The 25,431-nt window shown below is 39.5% G+C and overlaps 1 protein-coding gene across 1 annotated transcript in view; it reads left to right on the forward strand.

Moving 5' to 3' along the window:
- Positions 1-6,095: 6,095 nt before the first annotated feature.
- The window catches only part of POC5 (POC5 centriolar protein), a gene marked incomplete at its 5' end in the record, with an annotated part of 32,072 nt that continues 12,736 nt past the window's right edge, over positions 6,096-25,431 (forward strand). The window contains 7 exon segments of the mRNA XM_079702780.1: positions 6,096-6,179; positions 13,218-13,359; positions 15,390-15,473; positions 18,514-18,719; positions 20,822-20,998; positions 22,812-22,916; positions 24,723-24,902. Coding sequence (XP_079558906.1) covers positions 6,096-6,179; positions 13,218-13,359; positions 15,390-15,473; positions 18,514-18,719; positions 20,822-20,998; positions 22,812-22,916; positions 24,723-24,902 — 978 coding nt within the window.

Consider the following 25,431-nt stretch of genomic DNA (forward strand, 5'->3'; position numbering starts at 1 on the left):
AACTATTTATTCATTTGTATTGTTAATTTGATGTCTGTTTTCCAATTAGACTAAGTTCCATGAGAGCAGAGTGTGTCTATTTTCTTCACCACTCTATTCCTAGCACCAACAAAATGCTTTGCATCTGAATACTGTTAGATAAATATTTGTTGAAAGAATAATTATGCAGGGTTCAAGCTGGCAATTTAATTTTCATGGGTTTGTGGAGGGTTTTAGTCTCCCTCTCTCTCTTTGGCTCCACCTCTAGGAACCTTCGAAAAAGAATCTGTTCTAAATTCATAACATGGAGACAGGTTTGTTCTCTTTCTCGCTGTAGCTTCACAGAAGAATGGTGATGCCTTAGCCAACAGTTTTCTATGAAAATCTGACCCCCAAAGGGACAGAGAAGAGAAACATGGAGCCAAGTACAGGAGGGCACAGGGATAGTGAATCAGAAACAATTACAGTGTAAGGGGTCACCACACGGTAATTCAATTAAAAAACATATTTGGGGACCAGGTATGAATTTGTATCTATCAATAGGAATTTGTCCTTTATTTTAAGCATGGAAAAGGTGGGGGGCAGAGAACAAACATAGCTTATGCTGAAGAAACTGCTGGTGCTCTTCTTATTTCATTGCTTGTATAAATAGAAGTCTGGCTCCGTGAACAGGTAAGTAGGTGAGACCCAGGTTATGCCATTTCTATCTACAGAAAAGGAAACGGATACCTCATCCTCCAGGTAACACAGGGAGCCTGAAAACTCACCGGGATCTCATTACTTGTTCTCCAGATTGGGGCACTCCCTTTGCCACCTGGATCCTAACGTACCTCTAGCCGTTATGCCAATATAAGCTGAAAGACTAGTTTTTTGTTTGTTTGTTTGTTTGTTTTGCGGTACGCGGGCCTCTCACTGTTGTGGCCTCTCCCGTTGCGGAGCACAGGCTCCGGACGCGCAGGCTCAGCGGCCATGGCTCACGGGCCTAGCAGCTCCGCGGCATGTGGGATCTTCCCGGACCGGGGCACGAACCTGTGTCCCCTGCATCGGCAGGCGGACTCTCAACCACTGCGCCACCAGGGAGGCCCAAGATTAGTTTTTTGATGTTTATGCGATAGGTATTTTAGATATAGTAAGTCATTTAATCCCCCTACAAGCCTATATGTGGATAGCATTATCCAAGGTGACAGTGAGTACGTGATACAGCCAGGATATACTTATGATGATTCTAAGGTCAATACTCACTTCGCCCGAAGGGCTTGGCTTGCAATCTGACACGTTTGAAGTCACTAGTAAAACCTAGTCCGGCAGTTTCTTAAAGCCTGGTCCGCAGACCCCTGCGTCAGAATCACTGTTGGTCTTTGTAAAAAATTCAGATTCCCTGGCCCTGCCTAAGACCGAAGGAATCAGCAGGTGGGGGGTTAGTGATTCTGCTGCAGGACACCTGTGGAAGCAGATGATTCACATGCATGAGGACCACACGCATAGGCTATGGGCATTATCGCACAGACAGCTGCGTAGCATCCTAGCTGACTTCAGCCCTGCTCGGCAGTCTCTAACCAAACCTGCTCTCAGAGCCGCCTGGTCTCCCGCAGGCGCAGAACGGAACTGATCACGGGTTCCTGTACGCTGGGCGGGACTCCCTAAGACTCCGCCCCCTCCGAGAAAGCCGATGCAAGGGGCGGGGCTCTCCCTAAGAAACTTAATTCCGGCTTCTCCCTCCTGCCCCGCCCCCGGATCTCAGACCAATCAGACGGCAGGTTGCTGAAGCTCGGGGCCAATACTAGGGGCCGTCCTTATTTCCTCCGTGCAGTTTGAAAGTGTTAGGTTGCTGCTGAGGAAGTCGCTGGACTCACCGTTGTCTCAGCGGCGACGCGGAGACAAGACGCGGAGGAAGGCGTCCGTGTTTGCGGAGAGCCGAGGTGGTGGGTAGCGGCGCCGCGGGCGGGCCCCGCGCCCCTGGCGGAGGCACTGGAGTGGGGTTTAAAGTGTCTCGGCCTGGGTTGGCGCCCCCGGAGATCGGACAGGACAGGGCTGGGGGCATCTTCCCGAAATGCGGGCCCTTCAGCTGTTTTGCCGGGCGGCAAGGTCGAGAGGTGTTTTTCCTCCGAGCCGTCCGGGAAGAGAGGGTAGGAGTGAGGGGTGCCTGAAGTATGGCGGTATTGTCGCTATAGGTTCTGGTCATTTAAAACGTTAGGGGGTAAAATGACCAAGTCTAACCCTTTGTTTTCTTGTTTTTTGGGGTTTTTTAAACATCTTTATTGGAGTATAATTGCTTTACAATGGTGTGTTAGTTTCTGCTTTATAACAAAGTGAATCAGTTATACATATACATCTGTCCCCATATCTTCCCTCTTGCGACTCTCTCCCATCCTCCCTATCCCACCCCTCTAGGTGGTCACAAACCACCGAGCTGATCTCCCTGTGCTATGCGGCTGCTTCCCACTAGGTATCTATTTTACGTTTGGTAGTGTTTATATGTCCATGCCACTCTCTCACTTTGTCACAGCTTACCCTTCCCCCTCCCCATATCCTCAAGTCCATTCTCTAGTAGGTCTGTGTCTTTATTCCCGTCTTACCCCTAGGTTCTTCATGACCTTTTTTTTTTTCTTCTTAGATTCCATATGTATGTGTTAGCATACGGTATTTGTTTTTCTCTTTCTGACTTACTTCACTCTGTATGACGGACTCTAGGTCCATCCACCTCACTACAAATATCTCAATTTCGTTTCTTTTTATGGCTGAGTAATACTTTGTTTTTAAGTAAGAATTCGATTAACACAGGGGTAAGAGAAAGTGATTGAAGAGAACTTGTAGCCCTTTGCTTGCTCGCAGCTGCTTCTCCCTCTGTAGTCCCTGACGTGGGGAGGGGCTGGCGCACCACCTCTCCTTGCCTGCAGCTAAGACAGCTCAAGGGCGCAGGGACGTCACCCTGCTGCCTGCTTGCACGTTAATTCATTCTTTCTCTGCCTCTTGGAGGTTAATTTGAATTCCCGGACCCTGCTTCCCCTATCAGCCAGGCAATTACCAAGATGTAATTTGATTTCTCTGGCAATAGACAAGCGCTCGGAACTTTTTATCTCGTGGTTTCTGATATCTTGGGTTAGAGAATACTGAAAATTTAGTTATCTGATGTACATCTGCTTCCCATCAAAGCAAGTTTCATTTTTCTCCTTTGTCTCTGAACTAGAAACAGTAAGGAAATGCTACTGTTGGTAGAGTTTTAGATAAACTGTCATACCTTGTTGGCATCAGAACAGGGCAGATGGAAGATTTATGGCATATTTTCCAAAAGTACAGTAGTTGTTTTGTGTCTGCAGTATCTATATTCAGAAATCCTTTTTGAGATCTGACCATACTTTTCAACTTATTTGTTTTTTAAATAATCAGCACCCCCCAACCCCTGCCCCCCTTATTACCAGTCTGCAAACACATCCTAAAGGAGGAAGTGAATTGAAATAGAAAGGGACAAAGTTACCACCGTGGTGGATTTGAAGTCCGTGAAGCAGCCATTCCTTGCTGCAGATGTATGTGCTTATTTTATCCTCTCTAATTGGCTTAACTAAAGTCAGTCATGCTGAGATTTCATTTACTTATCATGTCTCTACACAGTAATGCTCATTGAACAAAGTTGAAATTTCCTTTCCACAGTCTAACCCCAACCTATGTTTCCATTCTAATATTGCACTTCTCCCTGTATCTGCCCTTTCTATTTCATTTTCTTCATCTCTTAATTTTCAGCCCACTGTGATTGAGACTTGTTCCACTGTCCACTGAAATTGTTCAGGCTAAATGCCCCAGCAACTTCCAGATTGCCAAATTCAAGGGACTCTATCAGATTCCCATCTTCCTTTGGCATCTGTTTCTGACCACTCCCTCCTGGAAGCTTTTGTGATGCTGTTCTGGTTGTTCTACTGTCCTGACTTCCTTTTCCATCTTTGCTGGCTCTTCTTCATTTCCCCTTTAAATATTAGCGGTTCTGATTTTAACCCTCCTCTTGCTACAGTAGTGGCCCTTAACTTCACTAAGGTTATAGTACCCTCTGGACACATATTGGAAGCTGAGAATCCTCTTCCTAGAAAAATACACATGTGCTAAAAATATTGCATACGGTTTGGGTGTAAGGACCTCAGAGTAAGCAGTCTCTCTCACACTCCTTTTCATAAGTGATCTTATCCTCTCTCTTTTTTCAGCAGTTCCCATTATGCTGACGATTCGTCAAAATGAATCTCGAAACCTATACATCCAGTGCAGGGCTCCCACCTTGCTTAACTCCAGAAAGCACCATTCACGTTGTAGCCATTGTGAATGGCAGTCCTTGGAGTTGTGCATTGCATAAGTGGTGTGCCCAGATACTGCATACCTGCAGCCTCACTTCCATGCCTCGGAGGCACCTCACACCCAACGAGTCTGATAGTGAGTCCATTACCCTTCCTCCCAACCTGCTTGTCTTCCTGTATTCCTTGCCTTGGGGAGTAGCACTACCATCCATCTAGTTGCAAGCCAGAAATCTGGAAGAGATCAGCATTTTCTCCCATTAACCCCTTAACCAATTGTTGATCATGATCTTGAATTTCCACTGCCATAATGCAACTGTCTCACAGGCATAACTCCGTCCACTTCCCATTGCTGCCTGCTCCATTCAGGTCCCCATTTGCCGGAGGGAACATTTATCTCTTGGACTACTGAAGTTGGCTCTCTGTTGCTCTTTCTTCAGTATCCCACCTCTCAAATCCATCCTGAAAGCTGCCAGAGTGATCTTTCTAAAAGACAAGCCTGATCATGTTATCACTTGTTTAAGACTTTAATAACTTCTCTTAGAAGAAAGACGAAACTTTTTAACATGACATAATTATGATCTTCCATGATCTGGCTGCTCCTTACCTTGCCTGTTTCATCCTTAGCCAAACCTTGCTTTGTCCCCTTTGCTTTAGCCTCACAAACTACTTGTAGTTCCTGGAGTATGTGTCCATGCCTCATTGTCTTTGCTTATGCTGCGCTATTGCCTTGCATATCCTTTAATCTTTTATCTGTCTTTCAGGTCTCAACACCCTGATCGTTTATTCCCACTCCTTCACACCCTCATCTTCCTACCCTGTGAAAAAGGCTACTCTGACCTCCCTACTTTGTGCCTCTGTTGTTTTAGGATCTAACAGCACTTTTTTCATCAGTCATTTCTAATATATACATGTCTGGCCCTCCTTACAGATTGCAGAGTCCTTGAGAACAAGGACTTCTTCATCTTACCTTTCTCACCAATGTCTTACATATAACTGGTGTTCGGATCATTTGAATAGTCATAATATGCCTTTTAAGGAACTTATGTACTTGTTACTACCAGTACTTTTATTATTATTTATTTTTTTGGTTAAGACCTTAAACAATTTTTCTTTGCATGGTATTAGAATCTATTGTTCCATATAGGCTTTTCTTAAAATAGTATTCCCGGGGCTTCCCTGGTGGCGCAGTGGTTGAGAGTCCGCCTGCCGATGCAGGGGACACGGGTTCGTGCCCCGGTCCTGGAGGATCCCACATGCCGTGGAGCGGCTGGGCCCGTGGGCCATGGCCGCTGAGCCTGCGCGTCTGGAGCCCGTGCTCCGCAACGGGAGAGGCCACAGCAGTGAGAGGACCGCGTACCGCAAAAAAAAAAAAAAAAAAAAAAAAAAATAGTATTCCCAAAAGGTCAGTTCGCCAAGCAGAGAATTTACATAGGTTGTTCCTCCTCTCTTGGTTCAGTATCTTTTAGGAAAGGATGAAGCACCTAGGTCCTCACACACTGTTGAACAGTGATCACACGTTCTGATTCTCAGCATCCCCTACCATGGCTTTTTCTGGGGAGCCTCCATTTTTTCTTTAACCTTTCATGTATTTGTCTCATCTCCTTGACTACATTATAAACTCACTTGCTGGGAAGTGAGTCTTTATGTTTTTCTTGCCCAGTGATTTCGTCTGTGGGTGTTCAGTATGTTGAATGATTTTAACATATCGAATGGTTATTGTTACAGGGTAGGATGTTATTACACACACATATATGTATATAGAAAACATTTTATTTTAGTTTAAATATTGCAAAAAACAAACTAAAGTTAGCTTCTCCTGTTTTATAGTATTTGTACAGAATGTCATCAGATGAGGAGAAATGCTCACCTCCAGTTTTGCACAATGACTCCAACCGAGGCAGTTCTGTCTCTTCAGATCTTCAGGTAGGAAGACATGTCTAAATTTGTCATGACTTATTTATTTCAAACAAGAGACAATATGAGGGAAAACTAGGAATACATTTTTCATTCATTCATGCCATTTACATTTATAATTATAATGTGTATCAAATTATAATAATATCAAACTTTGGGAATTATTTTACAAACTTTGGGAAATACCTTACATTGTTTTAATTAACCGTTCAGAAAATAATCATGAACGCTTCCAGCATTCTCTGTACAAAGGCTTCAAACAACCCAGTGAGAGAAGAAGCTGAAAATCTGAAGAAACATTTTTTCTTGAAATTTTCTCTTTGTAGCTCTCTCATATGAATGCTGCTTTCACTTTAATGCAAATTAATCCAATATCAAACCATCCAGAGTTCTGGGGCCCTAGAGTGTTCCAAGAGTGTTCCACTCTTGGTTCTGGCCCCTGTTGCCATACCATTCAACACCTGCTGGTGCCCAGGACCTGGACAGTGACAGGTACATTGACTACAGAAGACGTGGCTTTTATATGAAATGTTTTCAATTTCTTTTAATTCTAAGTGTTTTATCATCAAAAATATGGATTCAGATTTCTAGAGTAGATTTTAAATGAGAGAATACTGACACGGTATATCTTGGGTTTTATGGTTATATTACTTAAGAGGGGAAAAGCTGGATGGTATGTTTATGCCTAAGTAGAGTAAGTTGTTACTGACACTGCATAAGATGACAGAAGCTTTAGGGAAATATTTTATGAAACAGATGTGTTCCTTTAATTGAAATGACAGGTTTAGGAATTGGGAAGCTATTGGAAAAGTACCTGTGAATATTTACTAGGGTAAAAGTGGTCTGGAATTGTGACTTAGATGTTTCATCCTTGCCTTCCCTTTGGATGTTACCTCTCCCATATAGTGCTATCTCTTAAGGCAACAGTGTTGTCCTGCACCTTTCATCTTTGCCACATCCAAACTTCCTTCAGGAGAGAACTGATTAACTTATTTATACCTGTGATATTGTGAGTTATAATAAATAAATAGTTGGTCTTCATCCCATTTCTGCCACAGAGCTCCTAAACCTATTGGAATTTCCTAACTAGTGAGAATGATGGTATCTTTTGTTATGTTGATGATGTGACTTCTGGACCTCGCCTAAGGATGGGGACTGGCTGCCAGGAGAGACAACCATGTTATCGGAGGGTTGAAACTTTCAGTCACACCCCCCTGACCTCGGGGAGAGGGTCTTGGAAGTTGAATCAATCGCCAGTGGTCATTGATTTATTCAATTATGCCTATTTAATGAAGCCTGCATCAAAACCCAAAAGGACTGGGTTTGGGGAGCTTCCAGTTGGTGAACACGTGTAAGTGCTGGGTGACTGGCCTGCCAGGAGAGGGGACGGAAGCTCCATGCCCCTTCCCCATACCTTGCCCTGTATATTCCTTCCATCTGGCTATTTCTGGGTTATATCCTTTTACAATAAACTGGTAATCTAGTAAGTAAAATGTTTCTCCAAGTTCTGTGAGCCCTCTAACAAATTACTCAAACCCAAGGAGTGGGTCTTTGGAACCTCCAGTCCATAGCTGGTTGGTCAGAAACACAGGTGATAACCTGGACTCGCGACTGGCATCTGAAGTTGTGGGGTGGGGGAGGGCAGTTTTGTGGGACTGATCCCTTCACCTTTGGAATCTGATGCCATCTCTGGTGGAAAGTGTCAGAATTGAGTTGAATTATAGGACACACAAGTGGTGTCTGAGAATTGCTTGGTGGTGGTGGGGAAAAAACTCACACATTGTAATTGTTGGGTCCAGGACCCTCTAATACTAAAATGTAAACACCTTATAACATCTCAAGTTGTCATTTTGTCAAGAAACAAAGCTTTACATTAAAAGAAATGTCTAGAGTAGAATTTTAAGAGAGGGCGGGGGAAGAATCTTCTAGACATGCCAGAAATCATTTTGTGTTATTGGTTTCCTACTTAGAATGTTACCCCAACTGAGATTCTGTTTTTAGTAACCCTCAGCTTATGACCCTACTGGTTCTTGACCACAGTTGAAAAGCTGGCCATATTCCATTACTGGAAACATTTCAAAATGAAATACCAAAAATGATGTTAAAAATAAAATAACAAAATAATTATATAATTTAACATATATAGTAAACATGTAACACGAAACACTTAATACAAAGGCCCCTCATAAATCAGTATTCCTCTTAAGAGCATTTTTTTTTTTTTTTTTTGCGGTACGCGGGGCTCTCACTGTTGTGGCCTCTCCCGTTGCGGAGCACAGGCTCCAGACGCGCAGGCCCAGCAGCCATGGCTCACGGGCGCAGCTGCTCCGCGGCGTGTGGGATCTTCCCGGACCGGGGCACGAACCCGTGTCCCCTGCATCGGCAGGCAGACTCTCAACCACTGCGCCACCAGGGAAGCCCAAGAGCGTTTTTATTAGTTTCAGATATGTGAATGCTTCATAAAACTGTTGCTGATAAATGTGGAGGGAGGGGCAGTATCCATAGTGCTTATTCACTTACAATTTCCTCTAAACACAACTCAAAAATATCAGCCAGTTGTCCTGACCGCACCTGGTATGCATGGGTTCAGCTGTATTTTAGGCTCACATCAGTCCAGCTCTTGGGTGGGGGGTGGGGGGGCAGAGTTACAAGTTTTGGTTATTACTTTAGGATTCTTGTTTACCTTAAGGCAGGTTATCTCTGACAGTTAAGAAAGACAATATTTTGATCCTTAACTAAAAAATAACCCATTTGGCCTGTATCTACATATATGAAACTAAAATAGTTGTTCAAATAACTGATTTTTTAAAATTTTTCTTTAAAGTAAGTTAAAATGTATATGTACATCGAATCCTATTAACGTATACCTGCTTACATCCCCTTTAACTCATAGTGATTGTTGTGGGAACTTGGAAACATATGTTCGGATCTTTCTCCCTTTTCAGAGGTCAAACTAGGGAAGCCACAAGTTAAAGTCTCTGACTTTCACTTCCCCTCCATTCCTAGAGGCACAGTTTATTCCTGTGGTAATAAACTAACCGAGCAGAGCTGATTTGGCTACATCTAGTTGTAACTGCCTCCAGAGGAAGGAGATGCTAAAAAGTTAATTGACATCAAAATACAAATATAAGATAGCCATTGTATTAATCTTCTCCTGTTCTCTTAACAAAATACCATAGACAGGGTTGTTTAAACAAAAATTTATTTTCTTACAGTTCTGGATCCTAGGAGTACCAGATGAAGATCTGACAGGGTCAGTTTCTGAAGAGGGCTCTCTTCCTGGCTTGCAGACGGCCACCTTCTCATGGCCTTTCCCTTGGAACATGTGTGCAGGGAAAGAGAGAGAGAGAGAGCTCTTTGTTTTCTCTTCTTATAAGGACATTAATCCTTTCAGATCAGTACTCCACCCTTATGACTTCATTCAACCTATTATGTAATTACTTGCTTAAAGCCCCCTTATCTAAATACAGGCACACCAGGGGATTAGGGCTTCAACATGTGAATTTTGCGGAAACAAAAATTCATTCCATGATAGCCACACTTTTATATGTTCTTTGCCAAAATCAAAAGTTTACTTTGGCTGTTTGCAGATTATACTGGGATGTTGTTTTGGCTGCTTTAACAGGAATCAAGAGTGACTTAAGTGAGTGGCTTAAAGTTTGATTCTCTCTCTTGTAAAAATCTGAGCTGGTACACAGTCTTGTGGTCATCTGAGGACCCAGTTTTTTCTCTCCTGCTGCTCGACCCTGCCCTAGGGTTGACTGTGTTTGCATTGCCAGTGAGTGCATTGACTCACTGCAACCTCTAGCCCATGGGAAAAGCTGAGTAGGAAGCAAGCAGCTTCTTTTTTAAGGACTTGATCTGAAGTTGCACCCATCATTTCCATTCAAATCCCATAGACCAGGTCTCTTGGACACACCTGCTTGCGACGGAGGCTGAGTAATGTCTGTGGGTGCCCATTTGCCTAGGTCAAACCCTGCAGTTTTATTAACTTAAAGGAATAAAGGGGAAATGGAAGCTGCTGAACTGTTAGCCTCTCTGCCATAGTAAGTTATCATACTTAAAAGTTTATATATTTTGATAGTTAGCTCATTAGGACTGACTCATACATTCAGGGTTGTTGGAACCAGTGAAATATCTTGTGTATGGCCTCAAGTTATCAAACTATTTGAGAATTTCCTTTTATTCTAGTAACTGGAAAACTGATATGGTTTAGGAAATATAAACCTAAGGCTTTTTACATCTATTTAAAGACTTACAGTTATTTTTGTTTACATAAAAATTAAATGTTGTATCTCTGATACTCTAAATGATTTTTTTTTCTGATAAGAGCCTTCAACCTCAGTGATAACCATTATGTGAAATACTGACTCTTACTTTCTATCAGGAAATGTAAGTTTAAAACTCAGACATGTGCTTATTGTCATGAAGAGGACATCACTGACAAAGGAGCTGACTATAGCTATATGAAGGAGATTCTGATGATTGAGTTTTCTAACAGTGCTCTCTTTGCAATATCTCTGTTTCTCTTCTGTTGCTAGCCTTAATATATGTAAAAATCGGTATTTGCTATGACTAAAATTTACTGCATGTAAGTAATCTATGTTAAATGTTAAATCAAGGTTGAAACTGAAACCAGGTCACTCCTTTACATGTAATTCCCCTAAAGACTAGCAGTTTTCAAACATCTACCAAGCATAAACATTTATCAAGCATAAACTCTTTCTTCAAATAATTTTACTTCAAATTCCAACATAAAAAGATTAGAGCCAAACTACAGTTGTATAGATTTATTTCATAAATTCAAATTTGTGACATTTACTTCTCATAAAAGCAGTAAGGAAAAACAATGGAGCTGCCTTGATAAACGTACATTTGAAATTGGGGGATACTTGAAGGCCGGTGCAGTATTATAAACCTAAGTACCCAGTTTACTTCTATATTTTGTTTGGGTTACAAATTAACAAGAAAATTCTGATTCTCTATATAAGTAGTTGAAAATAGTAGATTTTTAATAACATATCTCATTTTCAGTTAAACTGATTTGAAGTGTAAAAAAGAATTGCTAGGAAATTTTTGATTCACTGTTGAATCACCAACAAAAATCTATCACCTCTTCAAACTTTTTTATCACACAAGCAGCACCCAAAGACTCAAACTTAGAATAAGTGCTAATGATAAGCATGTGACAAGGTGTGAAGTCACTGGATACCACACAACTCATCACTCTCGTGTCATAAGGAGGGACTGGCCCCATCAGATGCGCTTGAGTTTGAGTGGCTGGTAGTTGGTGTGGACCACTTATGTCATAGTTGTGTGCTCACCTGTACAGCTTACTTGAGCAGATGTGTACAGGTGTGAAGTTAAAATAACAACAAAAAATAAACTTGTACAGAGCTACAACCTTTCCAATCTATGACACATTCACAAGAATTTGACATCAATGGCAGAAGGAGCTTTATTCCAACCAACAAACAAATTTAATAATATACAGCTTCTGGCCTGTTAAAATTTAGTATATATGGCACCTTTGATAGTGTATGCTCTTTTATTAATTTTTTAAAGAGTTAAATAGCTTAAAAATGAAATATGAAGAAAATATTGTGGATTCCCTGAAGTACCTTCTTGGAAACTAGTTTGAAACGTATTGATATTGACTACTTACATAGTCTACAAGGTAGTTCTGACTTCAGAACTCTGACTGCAATTACATCTATTCTTTTGGGAAACACAAGACACTACGATATATTCATGGCCAGAAACTTGAGTGTGTTTAGACAGTTAAATATTCTTACTCATAGAAAACATAGGGAAAAAGTAAGGGTTGCTAATTTTCAAACACCTATACCATATCATAACAGTCTTATTAAAGGTAAGGTTCTTTCTTTGCTTTAGACAGAATCTCTGTTAACTCAATTCAGCAGATATTTACTGTGACACTTCAAGGAGGTAATTTTTAGCATCATTTTTCTTCATCCTGAAGGTGAATCAAATAATAAGACAGTTATGACCAATGAAATGATGATAGTGGAATTTTCTGTATCTGAACTATTTATGGAGAAAAATTAATATTAAATAATTCTTTAAAATAATGACATTTCATATTCTTGAAAACCTTCCCCCCATTTTTACTGCAAAGACGTTCTCTGGGTCCATGGCGTAATATCCTTAGAAATTACTCCTGAATAGGAATATTTGTTGCCTCAGTGACCAACCCCTTTTGAATGGAGACTAAGTTCCAGCATATTTTTTACTTCACTGATAGAATTTTTTGGTTTGGCTAAACAAATATCTAACTATCTATATTAGGAAATTCCACTTTTTTTTTAACTTCAGGAATATTTCTGTAAGGTCTACACTTTATGGGGTGCTTTTTTTAATCCTCCTTTGGCATGTGCCATGATGTGCCAGCAGGTAGAATGCAGGTTGGCATTGTGTTCTCTTTTTATCTTCAGTATTCCTTCTCTTCCAGTATCTCTCTCATACTCTTTCCATGCTTACATATGAAAAGAGACTCAGGGTTGTTGTAGAATTGGGTGGGAGCAGGGATTGATCAGAGCCCAAACTACTTTTCATCCCTAGACCTTCCTGTTGTGGAGTCTTAGGGAGCAGCATCTTAGAACTAAATTTCAGAAAAGCAGAGAAATTGCCGTGTCTTTTCCCACCTGCAAGCAGCTGCCAATTGAAAGAGGGCTCTTCTGTGTTGTAGTTGTTGATCAGCTTAAGGAAACTGCTCTAGGTAATCTGTGTCACCGTTTTAAATTGACATGCTGAAGGAATATGGGTACTAAGGCATTAGCACTAGAAGAAATTTGGGTAGGTATATTTGTTGGATTTTTTGCTTGTTTTTGAGAAATTTTACTTACTACAAGAGAGTGAGTAAATGATGAATGAAAAACATAAATCAAAAGTACACATTCCTTACTATCGTTTGGGCATACTGCTTTGGGAACTGAAGTAGAGAACATCTTTGTGCCATTACCATTCTTTTGCCTGAGTGTCTTGTGACAGGGATATAATACATTATTTATTGTTGGCTTCTCATAGGAAGAGTATGAAGAACTGCTTCGTTATGCTATAGTGACTCCAAATGTTGAATCAAGTGCTTCACAACCGTCTCATTCTAAGGGAGAAGTGGTGCCAGATATTAGAATTCCTACTATGATTGATGATATTCTTCAAAATCCAGGTTATGTATATTTTTCGAGATATCTCTTCATTTAAGGTGTTACTGAGTTTTTTAATGCTATTGACTTTTGATTGTGAAAATACTTCTCCAGTGATTCTTCTCAGTCAACAGTGTATATCACTATAATTTGGGGAAAATTTTACATTTTTTTTTTTTTTTTTTTTTGCATTACGTGGGCTTCTCACTGCTGTGGCCTCTCCCGTTGCGGAGCACAGGCTCTGGACATGCAGGCCCAGCAGCCATGGCTCACGGGCCTAGCCGCTCTGCAGCATGTGGGATCTTCCCAGACTGGGGCACGAACCCGCGTCCCCTGCATCGGCAGGCGGACTCTCAACCACTGCGCCACCAGGGAAGCCCGAAATTTTACATTTTAATACGTTTTTCTTGGCTCTTATATAACAGTTGGATTTTTATTTGAACTTCATTTAGCTATTTTATGAAAAGTCATAAAATTAGAGCAACACTGTAGCAATTACATGTCTCTTAGTGGAGTATGTTGCATCTCTGTACTTGTTACAATGGTTTTATGCCAGGAGACACTGGAAACGAAATGCCCAAGCCCCCAAATTAGAGATGGTCTATAGGTAGCCCTCAGAACCCCTTAAGTTCAGGAACCATGTGCTAGGACTTTGTCAGCAGTATTTATACAGGCCTGGAGGACTGTTTGGATTGTTACCACAAAGGCGAACCCATCTTTGAACTGTGTCCCTGACAGAATTGAGAACTAACACAAACCAGGATGTGTGTTGATAGATGAGTGAGTGAAAGGTAGAGAAAGGAAGATAAAACTCCTTTTACCTATCTGTTCCTTATTCAATACAAGATTCCAAACAGCTCACTCAAAACAAGTGTTCTTTCAAGGAGCGCAGATAGCCCTCCTAAAACAGCCCTGATAATGGGCAGTTATCAACAATAAGCATAACTCCAGGGATCCCTTGTTGAAGCACATGACACAGCCTAGTCAGAGCCAGCAGGCTCTTGGGTTCCTGGTAAGCCACAGCCCTAGTGTCTGTTGTTCCTCTCCCTCTGTAGACATGGAGTTTTCATTGCTTCTCAGCCCACGGCACTGGATCAACAAATAGGACCAGAACCTCAAAACATACATATTTCTTCTAACACTGAAACGTACTAACACTGAACACTTTCTGCCCAGATTCTGTTGATCTTCAAGAGATATGACCCTTGGATTTATTCATTCTCCATCAGTGATCTCGACCATGTTTTGATTATATGCACTTCCTACTGAGCAAACCCAAAGTGCTGAATACTCTCTTAAAGCAATCACTTGGGACCTAAGAACCCTGGTCTTTTCTAGCATGTAAGATAGTATTCATTTGTTTATGCTCTGCCCTTTTCAAAAAGGATTTGAGATCTAAGCACACAACATGCAGTGAGTTTAGATATCCTGATTCACACACAGACTTGGTTAGAATGGACTACGTAAATTTATCCCATTCTCTTTACTCTTGGTATTGCTGTTGCTTGGTATAAATAGGGTGTGTTGAAGTTGGCAAAGTCTCTGTAAGCCTCTGACACAGCCATCCTTGTGAGGTTTTTTTCCCAGTTTCCTTTTCACCATGTATTGACTAAAGGTTTCTGAGGTGGAAGTAAAGAAGTCCCTATTTGGGGGGAACCGGTGTCACTTTAGTTTGAATGCAGCTAGTGAAAAGCAGCAGTCCCCAGAAATATCCAGTGTTGTAGGATAAGACAGCTTTTCTAAGTTCTAATGTCATTCATCCACTTACTCTTTTAGTGTGAATTGAATGCCATTAGTAGACTGAATTCTTTTTCATCCATATTTTTTGGGTGAATTGAGCTTATTAATGATACAATAAGACATTTTGAGTCAAACATTTTTCTTTCTTCCTATTCTTTGTCTTAATGTTCCTGTATCCCAGCATATTGTATTTTCCTTGTTCTAAAATCTGACTTGTGTACAGCTACCTTCTTAAATTAGGTGTGTATGATTAGGCATTCTACATAAGACTTGTTAGGTTTAATTAAAAGAAAAATCTCTTTCTTTTCAGCAGGAAATAGCCCTGCAGTAAGAGAAACGAGGATGGAAGTTGGAAAAAGATGTGATTTAAATACTTCAGGTCATTCAAAGACAGACATATGACTTTTCCTTAGCTTATTTTTATTAATATACAACATTTTGTGCTTGATGAATATTATCCATCTAGTAAGGGGAATAACTGCAGCATATTACTTATTGGCAGGATTTTAAAATGCTATTACTACTAATTTATTAAGTAATACTATTTAAAATAATTTTGGGGGCTTCCCTCATGGTGCAGTGGTTGAGAATCTGCCTGCCAATTCAGGGGACACGGGTTCGAGCCCTGGTCCAGGAAGATCCCACATGCTGCGGAGCAAACTAAGCCTGTGCGCCACAACTACTGAGCCCACGCTGTAGAGCTCGTGAGCCACAATTACTGAGCCCGCATGCTGCAACTGCTGAAGCCCACGTGCCTAGAGCCCATGCTCCGCAACAGAGAAGCCACTGCAGTGAGAAGCCTGCGCACCACAATGAAAAGTAGCCCCCACTCGCCGCAACTAGAGAAAGCCTGTGTGCAGCAATGAAGACCCAACGCAGCCAAAAATAAATAAATAAATAAATTTATAAAAAATAAATAAAATAAAATAAAATATTTTTGGGGACTTCCCTGGTAGTCCAGTGGTTAAGACTTAACCTTCCAGTGCAGGGGGTGCAGGTTCAATCCTGGGTTGGGGAGCTAAGATCCCACATGCCTCACAGCCAAAAAAACAAAACATAAAATAGAAGCGATATTGTAACAAATTCAATAAAGACTTTAAAAATGGTCCACATCAAAAAAATCTTTAAAAAAAATAAAATTATTTTGTAAGATGCCAGATACTACAATTAAGACAAGTTAATGCATTATAATGTGTGGCATTTTTTTTCTTAAAACTGCTAGATTAGAGGGCAGATTTTTTAAAAAATATTTATTTATTTATTTTGGGTGTGCTGGGTCTTAGTTGCAGCACGTGGGATCTTCGTTGCAGCATGTAGGATCTTTTAGTTGTGGCATGCATGAGGGATCTAGTTCCCCAACCAGGGATCGAACCTGGGCCCCCTGTGTTGGGAGTGTGGAGTCTTACCCACTGAACCACCGGGGAAGTCCCAAAGAGCAGATATTTTTAAAGACTTAATGGGATATCATTTTGACCAATTTAATTTTTTTCATAAACCAGAACATTATTTCCCAACTTTCAGGCATCCATGTACAAACTTACTGACTTTTGTCCCATCTTTATACCACTTGTCCTATCATTTAGTGTTTTTCTTTAGATATATTCATTTTTAGCTTAAATTCATTTTAAAAGGAAAATTTATATCTGTCATTATTGATTATCGCATAAAAATAATATATACTTGTTACAATTAGAAAGCAATGGTTAAAATAAATGCAACTAAAACAAAGTTGTTAAATTTTGATTGAATACTAGTAGTGATGATATGTTCAGCCTGAAGTCTGTTTTTTCTTTGTTGAAGGGTGAGATTAGTAAGTGTTAAAGAGGTTGTAAAAGCATACTAACACCAGACTGAAACTTTTTCTTTGACATAGAATAATAAAAATAGACTTTTCTTACTATGTGATTCACTAGTGTTATTTAATGTAAGGACGATTTAAGCCACCATATAAGAAATTCCTCTTTCCTTTAATTTTCTCACTTATAAATGGAAGACTTAGAGCCTCCCACATTCTTAAGTTGATGCTATTTTTTAAAAGGTGAGTATATATTTTAAAAAAAAAAAAAAAAGCAGAGCCATGCTTTTTCCCTGAGTGCAGATCTAATTGTAGTAAAAGAGAATATTCATGTACTTTGTCATTCTGCCTTTTTCTTTGGGTTCCTTAACCATCTTCAGAACATGTAGGTAGTGTTTCATTGTATGACTAGCCTGAACCATTTTTTTTTTTTTTTGCGGTACGCGGGCCTCTCACTGTTGTGGCCTCTCCCGTTGCGGAGCACAGGCTCCGGATGCGCAGGCTCAGCGGCCATGGCTCACGGGCTCAGCTGCTCCGCGGCATGTGGGATCCTCCCGGACCAGGGCACAAACCCGTGTCCCCTGCATCGGCAGGCGGACTCTCAACCACTGCGCCACCAGGGAAGCCCTGAACCATTTTTTGATACATTTTTTTTACACAAAATATATGTATTAGGGAATGATCTTCCCTTTTGCAAAGTATTCTGGAAAGATTTACTTTTAAATAACAAGTTCTATAGTAGATTATTCTTTGTTTGATACATTCAATAAGGAAAAGAGGAAAGCCCTTCAGTCTTGGTTGTTAGGACCCTTATAGTAAAAGTGTGAGATACATGAGAAATTATGATGAATAGTCTGTAATTCCAATATTCATGTGTGATAAAATAGTAACTTTTCTATTTCTGTGCTTTTTAAAGATAGATACCAATTCTCTTTCTGGCTCTGGCTCTCACACCAACCCCCGCCCCATGTACATGGGAAGGAGGTGGGAGTGATGTACATATGTACATACATATATATAGATACATATATTTCTCACCTATATGTTGAAGGCTCACAGGGTGCCTTACAACTGAGTGTTTGATAAACTAAACTAGTCTCTTATAGTGTTGAATTTTAGTAGTGTTAAAACCCACCCCATTGTTTTACATAAAGTAATAATGACTTATATACAGCCACTCTGACCTTGGTAAATTACTTAACCCTTTCTAAACCTCAGTTTCCTCATCAGTAAAATGGAGATAATAATACCTTTTTCTTACAGTAGTGTGTATTATGAGCTAATCCTTATGACGTTTTTATTACAGGAACATAAGAAGCACTTAGTAAATGTTGATATGATGATGTGAATGATAATAGTTTCAGCTCAGGCTATACCTAGGTATATGAAACATCCTTATTTGGGATAGAGGTCATTTGTGGGTGGGGGACGGAAGTGTAGGAGAATTCTTGTGCTGGTCAGTCCTAAATCAGTGACAATACTGAAATTTAAAATAGCCAGATTCAGTACACTGAAAGTCCATTCTCTGCATTTTCCTCAGCCTCCGTAGATAACTGACATCTTGTAGGCTTCCAGTATAACTCCTTACCAATTTGGGTTATTTTAAATTTAGCTAACCACTCCAACTTTTCTTTTCTACTAGGGTCATCACCAGTGTCATCCCCAAGGAAGTCACCTCACCTGGTTATGGACTTTTTCAGTTCGAATCTTTTAGCTGACTCTTCCTCACCAAGGTCTGATTCTAGTCCTGTAGATGCCCATGAAGTAGTTGGCACCGATTTTCTTATTTCCGATGAAAACCTTCAAAAGATGGAAAATGTGCTTGATCATTGGAGTTCAGGTCTTAAGGTATTACAGTGTTCACTTACAATTGTTTAATATGTAGTATAGCACTTTTGCTCTTGATTCCACTGTTTATTCTTCTTTTCTTTGAATTAAAAAGTTAAAAAAAAAAAAACTTTAGTTGCCTTAGATCAGTCCAGTGTCTTAAATCTATGCCTCTCAATTGTTAACATCCATATGAATCATCTGGGGATTCTGTTAAACTGCAGCTTCTTATTCAGTCGGTCTTGGCCATGGTCCAAGATGGTGCATTTCTTTTTATTTTTTTGAAATGCACATAGTTAGGCCTGTACCACTTTTAAAAAAAATTTTTTTATTTAGTTTTATTTATTTATTTTTGGCTGCATCGGGTCTTCGTTGCTGCACATGGGCTCTCTCTAGTTTCTCTAGAGCGGGGGCTACTCTTCATTGCTGTGTGTGTGCTTCTCATTGTGGTGGCTTCTCTTGTTGTGGAGCACAGGCTCTAGGCTCCCGGGCTTCAGTAGTTGTGGCACGTGGGCTCAGTAGTTGTGGCTTGCAGGCTCTAGAGCGCAGGCTCATTAGTTGTGGAGCATGGACCTAGTTGCTCCGTGGCATGTGGGATCTTCCCGGACCAGGGCTCGAACCTATGTCCCCTGCATCGGCAGGCAGATTCTTAACCACTGTGCCACCAGGGATGTCCCTAAGATGGTGTATTTCTAACAAGCTCCCAGGTGATGGTTCAGAAGCCATACTTTGAATAGCAAGGTTTTAAATAGTTGCTGGAACAGCTCTCCATGTGCTACTGAACTTCTCGAGATGTTTTGAAAGGCTCAGCCTGTGTGACTGAGAGAGACACCTATTGAGCCTTTCCCACATCGTACCTATGACTAATGGAAATGTCTCCTTTTATATGAAGCATAAGACCCAATTTTAGCAACATGGATTCATTTTATAGCCACTCTTACAGCAACCACAGTGTATAACTGATAAATCAATAAAAATTCATTTTTATTTTGGTGATGTTAGTGGCCTCTAAATAAAACAAAGTAATCCAGAAATGGCAGTTTTTCTGCTATTTAAAATATAATGGAGAAAATGACAGGTTTTCTGAAACATAGTTTGAGAAAACTAAGCTGAGTATTCACATATGGAGAAATTATGGTCATGAGAGTTTTGTGGCATCTATATTTTCTCCATTATTTGGAACCTTAAATTCTAGAAGTAACCTTTTAGTATAATTTCTATCATTTTTCTCCAGGGAACAGGTTTCATACTTCTGATCGTAGCGTTAAGTCCATTGGAGTAATGTACCACCAACCATTTAAAAATTGTCCTATGTTCAGTTAACCATACTGTTACCCAGTTGTTTTTTTTTTTTTTTTTTTTTTTTTTTTGTGGTACGCGGGTCTCTCACTGTTGTGGCCTCTCCCGTTGCGGAGCACAGGCTCAGCGGCCATGGCTCACAGGCCCAGCCGCTCCACGGCATGTGGGATCTTCCCGGACCGGGGCACGAACCCATGTCCCCTGCATCGGCAGGCGGACTCTCAACCACTGCGCCACCAGGGAAGCCCTGTTACCCAGTTTTTTGATACTGTTATCCAATTTTTTGATAACATGATTATTTGGTCTTTTTATTTACGCCAGTCAGTAGGGTGAAAAGGGATCAGTCTTAGCAATTTGTTGTAAGGTGGCTGTTGTGAAGAATGATTTGGAGGAAGAAAGCATCAACTCCAATGGTTTCCACTGTTCACCTCTATCTAAATAATATCCCAGTCCTGTGGCTCAGCCTAGGCCATAGTCCTGCATTTCCTTTTTGTCTGATCCACCTTAATATGGATATTTAAGTCCTTGAGTAAACAAAGGAACTGTTTATTAATGAATGAGACCTAAAAAAAATTTTAATGACACTAAGGTTTCATACAAAGTAACTTAACATAGGGAAAAAAAATCACGTCCTTAGTATGGTGAATGTGAACTAAGAAGAGCTGTGACTGTTGAACTTGCAGATGTTTTCATTAGTGGATTTTTTTTAGTAGGTCTTATGTTGATTGTTCTGATTTTTAAAAAATTTTTCTTAATTTCAGTGTCATTTTATGAAGCGGTATTAAGGAACAGACTACTTAATTGTCAGTATATTTATTTTTCAGACAAATGTCATATCTGAACTAAGTAAATGGAGACTTAATTTTATTGATTGGCACCGAATGGAAATGAAAAAAGAGAGAGAAAAGCATGCAGCAGATATAAAACAACTGTGCAACCAGATCAACAACTTGAAGGAGCTGCAAAAAACCTATGAAGTCTCCATTGGGAGAAAAGATGAGGTCTTCTTTTTCATACTGCTTTTTAACTGAGATTCAGTAAATGTCTTGCTAGGTAATAAATGCCAGGAACTGATTGTTTACATCATTACAAGATACAAAGGGAAGATCATTTCAGAAACTGGTAGAAAAATAGATGCATAGAAATAAGATTTATTCTTCACATTAAATGTGCCAGGATCACGTCATTTTATCTTTGCCATCATGTCTGGTGTGCTTTAAGAGTGCATATTAAATGTGGGAACACTAGTTTTTCTTCCCAATCTTTTCTTCCTAACTGCCCTTAACAGAATGTCAGGGAACCAGCATTACCCACATTTTCAACCATCCTTTCGGAGGGGCATAAGTATCCCACATTCTATCTGTGATATGTCTTTATTCATTAATGAAGTCCTTCATTTTGTTGATAAGCACAAGAGCACTGTTTACCTCACTTTCTGTCAGCCTCTTAAGAACTTGAGAGTAGGGTTCAAATCTATGCTAATTTTGTGCTTCCCAACAGCACCTTGAACAAAGCAGATGGGCAACAAATCTGTAGCTCCCCCAGGAGGATGGTGACCTTCAGAGAAGAGGGACTCACAGCAGATACCTCAGCTACTTGTCTGCAGATGCAGCACTCACTGTTTTAATGAACTAGATAAGATTATCAGTTTTTTTAAATATACTTTTTTGGGGGTGTTATAGGGTGCAATGTAAAATTGATCATTTTACGTAGTTTGCTTTTTTGAAACAATAGATACTAATGTCAGTCATTTTCTCTATTACCCTCAAAATTCTCTCCTAAGGTTTTAAAATATATTATTAAATTTAATTTTTTTATTTCAAAAGTGTCGCACGCGGAAAGGGTATATATGCATGTCCAGTTTTTGAAAATAAAGTGAACAGCCATGTGCCACTACACAGCTTAATGTACTATTACTAGTATCTTAGAACTCCTGCCCTTTTCCACTTTTGAAAATTATTGAAAGAACCAGAATGTCTCTCAGTAAATATGCCTAATTTACCAAATCTCTTTTTAATGGGTCCATTTTTAGATATATATTTCAGTTACTCAGTTCTTTATAAGAAAGAATATTATCTCAGGATTTAAAAGCCTTCATAGATTTTTTTTTAAAAAAGAACAGGAGGGGCTTCCCTGGTGGCGCAGTGGTTGAGAGTCCGCCTGCCGATGCAGGGGACATGGGTTCGTGCCCCGGTCTGGGAAGATCCCACATGCCGCGGAGCGGCTGGGCCCGTGAGCCATGGCCGCTGAGCCTGCGCGTCCAGAGCCTGTGCTCCGCAACGGGGGAGGCCACAACAGTGAGAGGCCCACATACCGCAAAAAAAAAAAAAAAAGAACAGGAATAATATCACTGAAAAAGTACATCAAAGTGTAACAATTATTTGCTTTTATGAGTTTGTTGAATCCAGAAAATCATTAAACAATTATTGAGAAACTTCTAATCCAAGGTATTGAAGGTATTTAGGGACTAGAAAGATATTTTAAACCTGGTCTCTGTCCTCAAGTCTAGTGAATAAAAACATTTTGTATACGTAGTAAAACTCTCAAATGTATGGTTGTTTTTCTTGAATTAAATTCCAGTGATCATATTAATTTTCATATACTGTATATAAACATTTTATTGATTATTACCAGGATACACATAATGAAGATTTCTTTCCTCTTTTGTTCCCCTTTATTCACTGATAAGTAGTGTATTCATATGGGAAAGTTTTTTAATGAGGTTAACTGGATGAATACAGTAGTGGCCCATAAGTATTCTCTCTAGCATTTTTTGATATATAAAAAAACCATTGTACTAATTGCTGTTTACAGGTGATTTCTAGCTTGTCTCATGCCATAGGCAAGCAAAAGGAAAGGATAGAGTTGATGAGAACATTCTTCCACTGGCGAATCAGCCACGTCAAATCCAGACAGGACGTAAGTGTGAAAAAGAAAAGCTGACTGACACTTATTAGACTTCTGAACTCAGAAGCATTTAGAATCATGTATTAGAACTCTTGTTCAAGTCCAAGAAAGATTTTTTTAGTAAGTCAAAATGAATTAACAATTTAATGTTACTCTTGTTTTAAAGGAACTTGATTTTGGTATGGTTTGGGAAAAAATGCTTCTTATATTTTATAGACTTATTGATATATCATTTTCTGCTTCATAGTAGGTTAATAAGGACTGTACCTAAATTACAGATGTCCTGGTGGTGGAATCCCCTTTAACAAATTTGACTTCAGATGTAATCACATGAATTTATCACCTTTAGCATATCATATGCTTCCTATATTATTTCTACTTCTAAAATGCCTGAATATATCATCTTCATAAAGAGGCAATACTATATTTATACATTATAAAATTGCGTAAATGTTTGTTGCATAACTTGCCTTAATAAGAATCAAAGAAATCCATGTCCATAAAGCTTTTTAAAAATTATCCTTAGTTTATATATAATTTAAACTTGAATATCTTTTATTTTAATTGAGCTGAATCAGCCGCATAGCACAGGGAGATCAGCTCGGTGCTTTGTGACCACCTAGAGGGGAGGGTGGGAGGGAGGGAGATGCAAGAGGGAAGAGATATGGGAACATATGTATATGTGTAACTGATTCACTTTGTTATAAAGCAGAAACTAACACACCATTGTAAAGCAATTATACTCCAATAAAAATGTTAAAAAAAGTGAGCTGAATCAGTATATCAGTATAAATATAAGCTGAGAATAGTAAATTATTATATCAGAAGTAGAAAAGTATGAAAGTATATATGTATCCCACAAGAAGGCAGACTACAGAGACTCAAAGAGTGTAGGGGATGGAGATTATATATATATACATAATTTTTTTATATATGATGCCCATGTGAGTCTTGTAGTAATTTGTTCATTTAGTTCCAAGAGATTAATATTTAAGGAAAAGGCTGTTACTGTCATGGAATAGGATTTCTACTTTAAGAATACTTATTAGTGCTTTTAAAAAAAAATTAATCCTAATAGATTAAATCTACATTAACCATATTTAAAAGAGCTATTTAAAACTGAGTCATATTTTGAAAGTTATTTATTGGGTGACATAATGAGAATATGTTCAACTGTTAGTTGAAATAGTTGAAGTTGCCATCAGTTTTTGAATAAAAAAATTTTTAAAGAAAATCAAGAATTGGAAATGCTCCTTCAAAAGAATTTAAATTCATTGATAAAAGAAGAATAGCATATGTTCCTACTAGGATCATTTTGGTACTAAATATGATGGTAAAGTATGTAAATTAAATTAATCTGCTTATGGTGGTGGCCACCAAGCTGTAGAGAAAGCAGGGCCATCTGGAGCCACAGTCACCACCCTTTCTGCCTTCCAGCTCCTAGTCCTGTTTTCAGCTAAAAGGTCATGCGAATTCATAACCAAGATGACAAGGGGCAAGTTAACTCATTTTCTTTCATTTGTTTTTTTGTTTTCCCCCTACCTTGATTAGTTGCATAAAGCAATGATGTAATGGATAAGAGCTTAGGCTCTGGAATGAGGCAAGGTTGGCTTTTCCCTTTCTGCCTGTGTGACCTAGGCAGGTTGCTTAACCTCTTTAAGCCTGTCCTCCCACCTGCACATGAGAAGAACACGATTACACAGTATTAAATGATAACGCATGTACCCTGCTTCCCACAGGCTTATTTTTTTTGTTACTACTGCCAGTATATTTTACCAGTCCACTGTGTTTTTGAGGTTGTATATTACTTTCGTTTAGGTTTATGAAAGTAAACTAGCTGACCAGTACTTCCAGAGAACTTTACTGAAGAAAATCTGGAGAGGCTGGCGGTCCATAGTACAGAAGCAGTGGAAAGAAGTGGTGGAACGAGCTTGCCAAGCAAGAGCTGAGGAAGTCTGTGTCCAGATTTCCAATGACTATGAAGCCAAAGTTGCTGTGGTAAACTTTTTTTTCACTTTTTTTAATAAAAATTTAAAAATGGGTAGCATCACTCACTGTTAGTTTACAGTTAGGGAGAGTAACCCATTTCTCCAATTTTATTCAGTGCAGTGTGGGTTCAAATGAGACTACTGGGAATGAACAGTACTAGTCAGACTTACAGACTTATTTGTTCTTTTAAATAGTTATAACTTTGACTTCCAAACCAGTATTAAATCTCTTGCATGTACATTTCTCTTGGAAATGTAAGTCAGCCACAGATCCTTACATCTCTAAGAAAGCATACTTTCTTAGGCTTCTTTTGGCCTTTATTTAGCCAGAAATAAAGACCAAAAACAAAAGTGTTTATCCTGATGTTATTTTAAATATACTATGTTTTTATAAGGTTGGTATAAAGTGGTTGTATATAAACTGAAGTTATTTAGACTTATAACAATAATATTAACATTGTTTCCATGGGAAAACGTTTGAGACCCAAAATGAGAATAAAACCATACTAGGGCTTCCCTGGTGGCGCAGTGGTTGAGAA

Source organism: Hyperoodon ampullatus (genome assembly GCF_949752795.1).
Source record: "Hyperoodon ampullatus genome assembly, chromosome: 4".
Taxonomy (NCBI): domain Eukaryota; kingdom Metazoa; phylum Chordata; class Mammalia; order Artiodactyla; family Ziphiidae; genus Hyperoodon; species Hyperoodon ampullatus.